Below are 11,833 nucleotides of genomic sequence, written 5' to 3' on the forward strand. Positions count from 1 at the left end.
CGTACAAACACGATGGAGATCCCTTTAAAATGAAATAGAATTTTCACTGACCCAGCTATTTTCCTTCTAGGACTCTTCCAGAAATGGTATGTTATCATGTTACAATGAACACATGCATATCCATATTCACAGCACCACAATTTATTAGAGCTAAACCTAGGAAATGGCATATATGCCCAGCAATAAATGAATGGGTAAACAAAATGTGGTATTTGCACACAATGTAGTTCTATTCTGCCATGAAGAAAGATAAACTTGAGTCATTCATATGTAAATAAATGGATGCACCTTGAGACTATAGTAGCAAGTGAAATAAGTCAGACACAGAAGCTTAAGTGCATGTTTTTTCTTCTATAAGAAACTCAGAGATATAGAGTGGGATCAAGGTAAAAGATAAATAGGAAATAGGAAGATTTTTTTCAAACAGATGAAGGAACAAGAGATGAAGGGAGTTGGGGGGATGGAAGGGAAAAGGGATTGGTGAAAAAGAACTGTAAAAAAATAAAGTAGTAAGGACACCAAGAGTTGGAAGGAGCAGGGAGGGTTGGGGAGGGTAAAATTAAGAATTAAGATGAATTATGTACTTTCACCAACTTCCTATGAAAAATGTAATAATGATGTACTGCCAACGTGTACTCATAGAAACAAATGCATGAATAAAGAAGAGAGAAAGAGCCAGATAGAAATTCTGGAGTTGGAAAATTCAGTAACTGAAATGAAAAATTCATTACAGGGATTCAGCAGACTTGAACTGTTGGAACACTCTGCAAGCTTGATGGTTTATTGATAAAGTTTAGGGAAGATGAAGAACAGAGAGGAAAACACAATAATGAGAAATGAACAGAGACTTAAAGAAATGTGGACAGTATTAAGTGCACCAGATATACATAATCAGAGTAGTAAAGAGAAAGGAGGGAGGGGAAATAGAGAGGGAGAGAGAGATTTGAATAATGATGGCTTAAAGTATCTTCAGTTTATTAAAAAGCTACAACCTGTATATTCAGCAAGCTTACTCAACTTCAAGTAACATAAACACAAAGAAATCCACTAATGCACACATCAGTGTAAAAATGCTGAAAAGTCAAAAACAAGAAGAGAATCAGTTCATATATATTCAACTTTTTATTCACTAATTTTCAAAGTAAATTCTAAAGTATATTTTAAATAGTAAATTTCCTTTGTGATTTAATTTAGGAGCACAATTACTACTAAGAAATATATAAGGATGTTACACAAATTGTAGAAAGTATGTGGTAACTTGTAGAAGCTTTGTTATAAAATAAAATTGGAAAAGCCAGATTATAAATTATTGCCTAAATAAAAAAATGCCTGCAGGGCCAGGGATTTAGTTCAGTGGCAACATGCCTGCTTCGTGAGTACAAGGTCCAGAGTTCGATCACCAGGACTACAAAAATTTACATAAATAAATAAATAAATATGATTAAATACACACATATATTGACATAAATGGAACAGGAGATGAAAAAAACAACAACAAGTTGCAGTTGTTTGACATGGCCAGGCGTTGGCATTATGGAATACATTTCTTTCTTATTTAACTTACCCATATTTCTACTGTAACGTTAACCTAGACGAGAAGAGAGAAGAAATTAGGGCAAATGAGTGGAAGAATTAGGATTTCCTGAAGCTCTGCATAAACCCATCTTTTCTTTCCTCTTTACCAATTTCATCTTCCTTTTAGGTGTACTTCCTCAAAGTCTCCCTGTAAGTTAAAGTAAACAACCCCAATCTTGGAGAGCCATCCTGGCCCTCACAACTACTGGTCTTGGTGCTCATCCGAGGGACACACAAAATTCCACAGAATATCAATATCAAATAATCCCACTATGACTGCGAGAGGTCAAGACAAATTAAGACCAAGCTCTAATCACAACGGAGCACACACATATGAATATTGTCCTGGCCACAAAAATGAGCAAGCACTATCACCTACACTGGCTCATATGTGCAGCTGAACTTCTTTGCCAACCACACCTTCCCTCCTTCCAGATGAGATGTATTAAGATATTCACGTCTACAGCAAGCCTCAACATCACTCCTCGTCACTTCACACAAGTTCAGGGCCTAGAATAAATCCTCAGGCACACTTACAGTGACAAGCCTCACTATTCCCCACAGGTACACCTTCTCCTTTGTTGTAATGAGCAATACAGCAAGCATTTTCAGCAACAGTTGTGCTTCCAGTGGGTTTTGTCCACCGGATACTGACAATTACGATGGTCATTTGATCTAAGGGGCTCTTTCCATCTTTAACCTAAAGAGTCTATGTGAAGGGCTTTATTCTCCCTAGGTAGATATTAGATGTTTTTTTACAAAGGATAAATACTAATTTTCATATAGCAGAAAAAACAAAACAGATTTTCTGGAAAATTAATTTAATCTTTCATGATTTCCCTAGCCTATATCATCATTAAGTAGAGAAAAATTTTATAGTAATGACTTTTCCTAGAGCCCTTTTCATGTCCTTATTTCTCAGGCTATAGATGAAAGGGTTTAGCGTGGGAGTCACCACTGTGTACATCATGGCAGCTGCGGTATCTTTCTCTGTTGAGTGAAATGATGAAGGGTTGAAATACAGAGATATTATGGTGCCATAGAAGAGGAAAACGACAGCCAGGTGGGAGCCACAGGTGGAGAAGGCTTTCCATCTTCCTCTCCTAGATGGGACCCTCAGGACAGCCCACACTATAAGGATATATGACACCAGAATACAAGTAAATGGAGCTATCATGATCAGCCCTGCTTCATAAAGAATCATCATTTCATTGAGATGTGTGTCTGAGCAGGAGAGTCCCAGGACGAGGGTCACATCACAGAAGAAGTGGGGGATCACATTGTCTGCACAGAATGAAAGTTGAGCCATCAGCAGGATGTGCAACAGAGCATTCAGGTTGGCAACAACCCAAGATCCAGCCAGCAGCACAGCACAGAGCTGATGAGTCATCTTTGTGGTGTAATGTAAGGGGTGGCAGATGGCAACAAAGCGATCATAGGCCATCACAGCAAGGAGGAAATTGTCCATATTAGCAAACACAATGAGAAAATATATCTGTGTGAGACAGCCAGAGAAAGAGATGGCCTGGCTGCCAAGCATGTGATTGGCCAGCACCTTGGGGACAGTGGTGGAGGAGAAGCAGATGTCCATGAAGGACAGGTTGCTGAGGAAGAAGTACATGGGGGTGTGTAGGCGATTGTCGGTGCTGATGGCCAGGACAGTGAGCAGGTTCCCCAGGACAGAGGCCAGGTACATGGACAGGAATAGCACGAAGAGGAGCTGCTGCTTCTGGGGCTGCCTGGAGAGGCCCAGGAGGAGGAACTCAGAGATGCTGGACTGGTTCAGGTTTCTCATAGTCTTGCATGCAGTTGCAAAGAAGAGAGATTGAGGTCAGAAATGCAGAACCTAACTGCTTAGGTGGAACAAGTCTTGTTCTATCCTTTGTCACATTAGCCAATCTTCATTAGAGCTGCTGAGTCTACTTTCAACTCTCAATCCCAGATGACAATCGCCCAATGGACACATTCTTCTACTTTAACAACATATAACATTAAAACAAAATATAGAGGCACACAGCTTTTCACTGCAATTATGTAGACCTCTGTTATAGAGTTCTCTGCTAAGCATTCTCCTACTCTTTGGCAGCTCACAAGGACACGAGAAACCACTGATTATCACTCTGCTTGTCTTAAGCTCCAGAACATGGATTCACCTACTGTGTTATTCCTCCCTAGATGCAGAAGGATGAGCAAAGGTGGTTCCTTCAGAGGACATCCCTCATTAGTAAAGAAGTACTGTTATCTCCGCTGATGTCCTGGGACCTGGAGAGGCCAGTGCTGCTATCATCATGTGCCCTTCACGTTGGGGTTGTTGGTCAGTTCTCCTCTTTACTCTAGGAATTGGAAAGTCTCAGAGACATAGGCAGCTTCTGAAACAGAGAAGACCAGATAGTCATGGCCTAATCTGCTCGGTAGGAAGGTTGTTTGGCATAATTAAACAGTTATTTACAGTAGCATTTATGGCCATTGGGACTAGATCCCTGAGAGTCTCATTAGAGACAAACACAAAGTAATTATCCCACCTATTTCCTGATCCCAGTGGACCAACAAGGATCACAAAGTTTATCATCTAACTCCTGGGTCAGAACTTGCACATAAAGCAATCTGATGAGACACGTGTTTCAGAGAAATATCTTAGACTTCAAAATTGCAGAACCTGCTGATCTCATTAAATTTATGGGTTTGGCAAGTCAATTATTAAAATGTTTTCTTCTACTTTTCCTTAGCTGAGAAGCTGAGGCTCTTTCAGTGTTATCGGTGTAAACCACTCCACCTTATTTCTGGTATCTTGTCATTTACTGCATAGAGCTAATGCCACATTTGCAGACAGGAGGCAGAACGGGGACAGTGAGGAAAAGGTAGCAGTACAACATTGAACTTGATCTTTTAAAGTATTTGATGTAAAGAGTAATCTTTTTGTAATTAGATAAGGAGTGATTTCTTTATTAAGTTTATTGGTGCATTTTAGGTGTACAATACAGTTAATTCATCTTTGGGATCTTGTACTTTTACATGACTTATCTTGGTTAGTTTTGCCCATTCCCCAGCCCTCCCTTCACCCCTTCTGCCCTTCCATGTTTACAAAGACATTGTTTCTATATTTTTCCTTTTCACATTTTTTTCCCTTTTCCCTTACCCTCCAACTTCCTCCACTCTTTTAGATCTTTTCTTTGTATTACACAATATCAATTGTACATTTTGATCCTTATTTACACACTTAGTTTTTCACACAGCGAAACTATTCAATATTTACACATGTGATTTATTAATTTCACTTATGAGTATGGCCCCCATGTGCATCCATTAGCTATAAATATATCTAATTTGTCATTCTTTATGGCTGAATAGTACTCCATTTATAAAAAAATACATTTTTTATTCAATCTCCAGTTGATGGGCAATTGGGCTCTTTCCAAGTTTTACCTATTACAAACTGTGCCAATGTAAAGATGGGTGAGCATATATCACTGTGCTATCATTATTTAAACCATTTTGGGAAAATACCCAGCAGAGGAATAGCTGGGTCAAATGGGACTTCTCATCCTAGTTGTTTGAGGTATCTCCATATTGATTTCCACAGTGGTTGCACCAGTCTGCACTCCCACCAACAATGGAAAAGGGTTCCTATCTCCCCCAACCCTGACAGCATTTGTTATTCATTAAATCAACCCTTCTTTTAAATAGCAGCCATTCTTTTGGGATGAGATGGAATCTCAGTGTTGTTTTCATCTGCATCTCTCAAATGACCCATGATGTGGAACATTTTTTCATGTTTATTTGCTGCTTTTATTTCTTTGTCTGAGAAATGTCTGTTCATTTCAGATGCCCATTTTTGAATTGGGTCTTTATATTTGGGGAGTCTGATTTTTTTTAGTTCTTTATATATTCTCGATAGTAGGCCTTTTTCTGAGGAACAGCTGGTGAGAATATTTTCCCACATTGAGGATTGTCTCTTATCTCTACCTCTGGCAGTACAGAAGCTTTTTAAAAAGAAGATATCCCAGTTATTGATTCTTTGTGCTAGTTCCCATGCTACTGAGGATTTGTTCATAAAGTCTTTGCCTATGCCAATATCTTCAAGAGTTCTACTTAATTCATGTACCAGCAAGTTTAGTGTTTCTGTTTCTAAAACAACTATCCTTCACACATTAGGAGACAACTACAAGTCCCATTGATTACTGCGTTAATCATGACTCATCGTGACATTTGAAGACATCTGAATAAAGACACAAAGCTAACCAATAACTCTGCATCCTTAGTGAGAGTAAAATAGGGAGAAAGAGGAGAGAAAAGGAATAAAGCTACTTAAACACCTGAGTGGAATTTATCCTGATATAGTAACCCAAAACTTTCATGTCAGATGTTCAACTTCCTTACAGTCCTAGTGAATAAGAAGACTGTTCTCATTCATTAACTGCCATCACTGGACATGGCAGAAGGGAGACTTTTCTCTCTGTAATCCTTTCTGCTCCCTTTGTGTAGCAGCAACACAATTTTCTATTGCTAGTTAAAGTCATATGACACCTGAATCATCATTTGGTTAGTTTATTCAGTAATAAATAGGCCTCAAATTAGTCAGCAAGAAGCCTCTGCAGAACCCAGTGTTTCTGGGATGAGAAGCAAAGTGGTGTAAGTACTATGAGGTGTGTCTACCTATCCCCTTGTTTGTTTGCTTGATACATTTTTAGATGGAAGAAATTTCAGCATACATTGTCCACTGGTATGAATCACACAATATAACATGCAAATATCCCCCTAAACCTACAGACTAGCCTCAAATGATGCCAAAACTGAGTCTTTCAAAGGCCATTTCGCTATTCCACAAGGTCAGCTACTTCTGGTGACAGTGTAGAAATGAATAACAATGATTCAATGGACACTATTTTCTTTTGTTTTGTTTTAATTTTTTGACACAGAGTCTCATAGGTGGCCCTGGCTGTCCTCAAACTCACAGTCGTACTCTGGACTCAGCCTTGGAATGCTACGATAACAAGCGTGTGCCACCGTGCCCGCCAATTATCTATTATGGAAGAAACAAGGTATTCCAAAGCAGAGAAACTTCAAATACTAAGCATTCATCTCACATAGGTGCTGTGGTTCAGGAATCTGGTAGAGGTTTAGCTGAATGGTCCTGAATGAAGGTTTTCAGGAGGCCATACTTTAGTTGCCTGCATAGTCTCAGTCGTCCAATGGCTTGACGGAAGCTGGAGAAACAGCTCTCAAAGTGGCATCTTCACATGTCTCTTGGCAGCTACCCTGGGGCCTCACATGGGCCTCTCCACAGAGTTAACTGGATATGTCCTCACATGGGCTAGCTGGTTCCCCAGAGCAAGTGATCCGAGAGAGCAAGAAGGAAGCCACAAAATCTTCTACAGCCTATCTCCAGAAGTCACAAACCATCATTTCTTTTGTTTGTTCTATACTTGACATATTTATTAAACAATCACTGAAATTAAAAAGTGCATAGAAAAAATGTTTAAAAACTCCTGCTTGATCGACTATGTATACTTTTTACTTTTGCATTCAGCCTCTTGTAGAGTGCTTTCAGCATTATTATTTTTTGAACTATTAAAGTCTATTTAAAGTCCTCATCCCTGTCACAGGGAGTGAACACTGATGACATTTAGACACATTTCCTTTTTTTTTTTTTTCCTGTAACTAGAAGCTTGGAAGAACACAAGGGGGAAAAACAACCAAAAATGTGAAATCTGATATACATGATACAGTTTTGAAGAAACATCCTTTCTAGGAAAGAAGCTTGTCATCTGCTGAGCTACTGAAACAATTGTCAAACTACCTGTACTTACTAAAGAGACTATTAGAAGTTCAATAAAGGAAACAACAGAGCTGGGGATTTACCTCAGTGGTTCTGCTGCCTGCCTCCCCAGCACAAGTTCCCGAGTATGATACCCAGTACCAAGAAAAAAGAAACTCCACAACTCTTTTCTTGGGTGAAAGACAGAACTCGAGTATCTTGGAACAAAATACCAGAAAAGCACAGAACACAATTTTCACAGGATACACCATCATTTGTTTCTTGCTTCTTGTTTTGTACCAGGATAGAACTCAGGACCTATCGCTTGTGAGGCAGGCATAGTGTGACTGAGCAAAAAGCCCCAGCTGACACCATTATTTTGTAAGCACACTGTTGCTCACATAGCCATCCCAGTTAGATGTGGGAAGAGAATCCACAAGGCCAGGATCACTAGGGACATCTAAGCAACTATCATAGGCATTTTGATGTGAATTCCACAGTTAGAGACAGTGTGTGAGATGCTGAGTCCATGAATAAATCCATCACCACTAATGCACATTCACCCAGTGTTTCCACCTCAGCTTGGTTGACCTCCACCCCAGAAACTTTGGTTCCCCTTTCTCAGTGTTTCTATATAGGTTCTGTGGTCACCATGGGTTTCCTACCCATACCATTGTACACCAACAATGCATTCCATCATCCTAATTAAATAGGAAGAGGTACCTAGGATGCCACAAAGACAGACCCCATGTCTGACTCACAAAGCACAAATCTTTATTATCTCCACTATGTTTGCAGTTTGGGCCACAGCTTGTAGAAACAAACACAGGCATCAGCACTGTCTCCTAGACTGTAAATCTTGGGAAGCTTAGAGTCGCAATTTGGAACCATTAACATGCACAGAAATCACCCGGAAGTGCTGTTAAAATGCAGTTTCTGATTCAGGAGTTCTGGGATAGAGACTGAGATCATGAATTTTTAACAGTCACCCAAGCAATAGCCAAGTGATATCCTTGAGCCTTACTCTGAGTTGCAAGATCTCTTAATCTATTTTGTGTTTCTATAACAGAAAGTCTGATGTCAGGTAACATAAAAAGAGGCTTCCCTTGCTCACAATTCCAGCAGCTGCAAAGTTCCAAAAGCGTGGTGCTGCCATCTAGTGAAGAACCCTGGCTGTGTCACAACATGGTGGGTGGTGCCATAAAAAAAAAAAAAAAAAAAAAAAAAAAAAAGGAGGTAGAAACTGACTCTTCTTTCCAAGAGAGAAAATTGAATCAAATTCTTCCTTTTGACACAGCAGATACAGTGGAAAAGTCATTGAAAGAAGTCCATGACACTGAGCACAAGACCAACTTCTCAAGTCACATTGCTCAGGCAACATTGAAGAGAACAGGCAGGAGGAATATACCTGGAAAAACCAAACTGAAGGAACCCATGTAGTGACTTGCTTCTTGAACACTTACAGTTAAAGCGCAGAAAAGATTACAAGGACAAATATACCACGTGCACAGCCCAAGAGTGAATACATGACACTCGTGAGCCTTGGGCATCCTGACTCCACTGGAAAGTGAGTGTTGGGGTTCCCTGTCAACAAACAGGAAACGTAGGGCTACATGATAGCGAAGGTCAGTGCCACAGGGTGGAAATAACTAGACTATGACACAATGGCCGACCCTGATGTTGAAACACTCGGACTGATTATCTGTGGAAATGCTACTGGATGCCAAGTTCTGTGAGCCTGATGTCCTGCTGCTCTGCAGTTTGCACTTGTGGGGAGTTGAATCCATTTGAAGGTGGGAATTGACCAAATTAGTCCTACCCTATGTAATCCATACTATGAAATGTCAGATAACCATAAACACCACACTGTAAGGTGTTTGAAAACATGGAAAATGGCAAGTGGGAAAATCCAGATGCAAAACTGTAAAGACAAGGTCAACATTGGTTAAAAATATTTTGCAGTAGTTTTACATGATACTTTAATTTTCTTATATTTTGTGGGATGTTTTTATAATGCACAAATATCCTACTGTGATTCACAGAATAAAAATTGTAAAGCCTCTTGCCCAAATAAGTGTGTCAAATTGAAAGACTGCGTTCAGGTACTGACTTATTCACTAGAAGTAGGTTTCGTGTGTAATTTGCTGGGAGCCAAGCATTGCACAGGGCACTCACAGTATATAGTGTCTGAGAGTCCTGAGCATCTCACATCTGTGGAAGATGAAACAGGAGTCAGGACAGATACCAGTGTCAAGATACGAGGAAACAAGTAGACTAGACAGCTTCCCATACGGTGACTCAAAGAGACATTTCCTTGCAGAGCCCAGGAAAGGGACTGGAAATCTCAGCTTAGACAAATCAGCAAAGGCTTCGAAGAGCAGGAGCCATTGACTTGGTTCCTGAGGATCCTGGGAGGATTTGCTTCCAGGCAGAGAGAGGCAAGGTTTCCTTGACAGACAGAATTGCAAATATTGACCTTTTCCTTCAAAAATAAAGGCATATCTCATGATAAATATAGCACCCTAAAGGAAGGGATACAAACTGGATGATGAGACACTAAAAAGTCTGAGAACTTTCAGGATTCTGTGTGAGGCTCAGGAACGTGTGTCCTGGCCAAAGGTGTAATCTTCTCAGCACAAGGCTTTGGCCCACACAGAGGTGCCGGTGCATCTATTTTTCATCCCCTCTGGTTTTATTCACATCGAGCCTCATATTCCTTGAGGGTTTCTAGGCTCACTCATCATCATGAGCCACAAAGGACTCCAAAGAATAGGATGATCGGCTCAGCAAGTACATTAGAACCCTGAGGAACTTCATGGAAAAAACAGCTATGTCCAAATGGCATCCAGAGATTTTGGTTGAACAGGCTGAAGTTAGGCCAACCATCCATGTAGACAGTTTCAAATATCCCCAGGTGATACTAACAGGCAGCTTGGATTGAAAACCAATGCCATCAATTCTGAGAGCATTTATTAAAGAAGTGCAAAATATTTGTGACATGTAGGCTTGCAAAGTGGTCAAGAAAAGACTTCAACTTTTCCATAAAAGTATTTAAGATATATGAATTATAAATAAATTTCATCACATATTTTGAGGAGTAGGGTCATAGCTAAGCCAAAATTCATGGTAAGTATGTACTGAGCATAGTTATTCTAAATTCCTTGAAGAAACTGAGAGATCGCTACATTTCAGTGAGCTGGTAAATATTTCTTTGCCTGGAAAAGAGAGGTCCGTGATACCTTAGTCAGTTAGAAGGTATATTTCTGCTGACCATTTTTCTTAGAGCCCCTTTGAGGTCTCTGTTCCTCAGGCTGTAGATGAAAGGGTTTAGCATGGGGGTCACCACTGTGTACAGCACAGTCGCTATGGTGTCCTTCTCAGCTGAGTGAGAGGATGCAGGGTTGAAATACACAGCAATGATGGTGCCATAGAAGAGGGAGACCACAGACAGGTGGGAGCCACAGGTGGAGAAGGCTTTCCATCGTCCCCTCGTGGACCGAACCCTCAGGACAGCACAGGTGATGCGCATGTAGGAGGCCAGGATGCAGACAAATGGGGTGATCATGATCAGGGCGCCCTCAGAAAGAATCATCACCTCGTTGAGGTGAGTGTCTGAACAGGAGAGTCTCAGGAGGGGCGTCACATCACAGAAGAAGTGGGGGATCACATTGTCTGCACAGAAGGAGAGTCGAGCCATCAGCAGGGTGTGTAACAGAGCATTCACGTTGGCGACAACCCAAGATCCAGCCAGCAGCACAGCACAGAGCTGATGAGTCATCTTTGTGGTGTAATGTAAGGGGTGGCAGATGGCAACAAAGCGATCATAGGCCATCACAGCCAGGAGGAAATTGTCCATGTCAGTAAGCTCAAAGAGAAAATACATCTGTGTGAGACAGCCAGAGAAGGAGATGGCCTGGCTGCCAAGCATGTGATTGGCCAGCACCTTGGGGACAGTGGTGGAGGAGAAGCAGATGTCCACAAAGGACAGGTTGCTGAGGAAGAAATACATGGGGGTGTGTAGGCGATTGTCGGTGCTGATGGCCAGGACAATGAGCAGGTTCCCCAGGACAGTGGCCACGTACATGGTCAGGAATAGCAGGAAGAGGAGCTGCTGCTGGGGCTGCATGGAGAGGCCCAGGAGGAGGAACTCAGAGATGCTGGACTGGTTCAGGCCTCTCATGATGCTGAGCCCAGAAGACAGAGAATTCAAAACCCAAACAGGATGATTTGGATATGATTGGGCTCCAGGAAGGAGCCCAATTGTAAATTAGTTGATAAAATTGCTAAAGAGTTTGTGCCCACCCCCACCCCACAGTTATTCCTACCGCTTAGTTTTGATGCTTTTCTTACCGGGGTCTGTGTGTCCCTGCTTATCTCTCTATTCTCCCTGCAGCCCAAATCTGTCTGAATCATTAGTAGCTCAGAGAGATAAGAGATGATAATAACTGGGTTTATCTCAAATGACCACCAAGGTTTCAGGACTCATTATTATTTCCCATATTT

At 41.0% G+C, this 11,833-nt stretch overlaps 2 protein-coding genes across 2 annotated transcripts; both read right to left on the reverse strand.

Annotated features, from left to right (window-relative positions):
- Nucleotides 1-2,431: 2,431 nt before the first annotated feature.
- LOC104876145 (olfactory receptor 1361) lies at nt 2,432-3,370 on the reverse strand. Its single transcript, XM_010644027.2, has one exon. It carries the CDS (start codon nt 3,368-3,370, stop codon nt 2,432-2,434), a length of 939 nt encoding a protein of 312 aa, XP_010642329.1.
- A 7,204-nt stretch (nt 3,371-10,574) lies between these two features.
- Nucleotides 10,575-11,513, reverse strand: LOC104876229 (olfactory receptor 1F1). The gene has a single exon (XM_010644187.2). It carries the CDS (start codon nt 11,508-11,510, stop codon nt 10,575-10,577), a length of 936 nt encoding a protein of 311 aa, XP_010642489.1. The 5' UTR covers nt 11,511-11,513.
- Nucleotides 11,514-11,833: the final 320 nt, after the last annotated feature.

This window comes from Fukomys damarensis, unplaced genomic scaffold (assembly GCF_012274545.1).
Source record: "Fukomys damarensis isolate Sample0158 unplaced genomic scaffold, DMR_v1.0_HiC HiC_scaffold_34, whole genome shotgun sequence".
Lineage (NCBI taxonomy): Eukaryota > Metazoa > Chordata > Mammalia > Rodentia > Bathyergidae > Fukomys > Fukomys damarensis.

What these genes read in the sequence shown, in the direction of transcription:
- LOC104876145 (XM_010644027.2), bottom strand. Translation starts at nt 3,370, where the DNA reads ATGAGAAACCTGAACCAGTCCAGCATCTCTGAGTTCCTCCTCCTGGGC.
- LOC104876229 (XM_010644187.2), bottom strand. Translation starts at nt 11,510, where the DNA reads ATGAGAGGCCTGAACCAGTCCAGCATCTCTGAGTTCCTCCTCCTGGGC.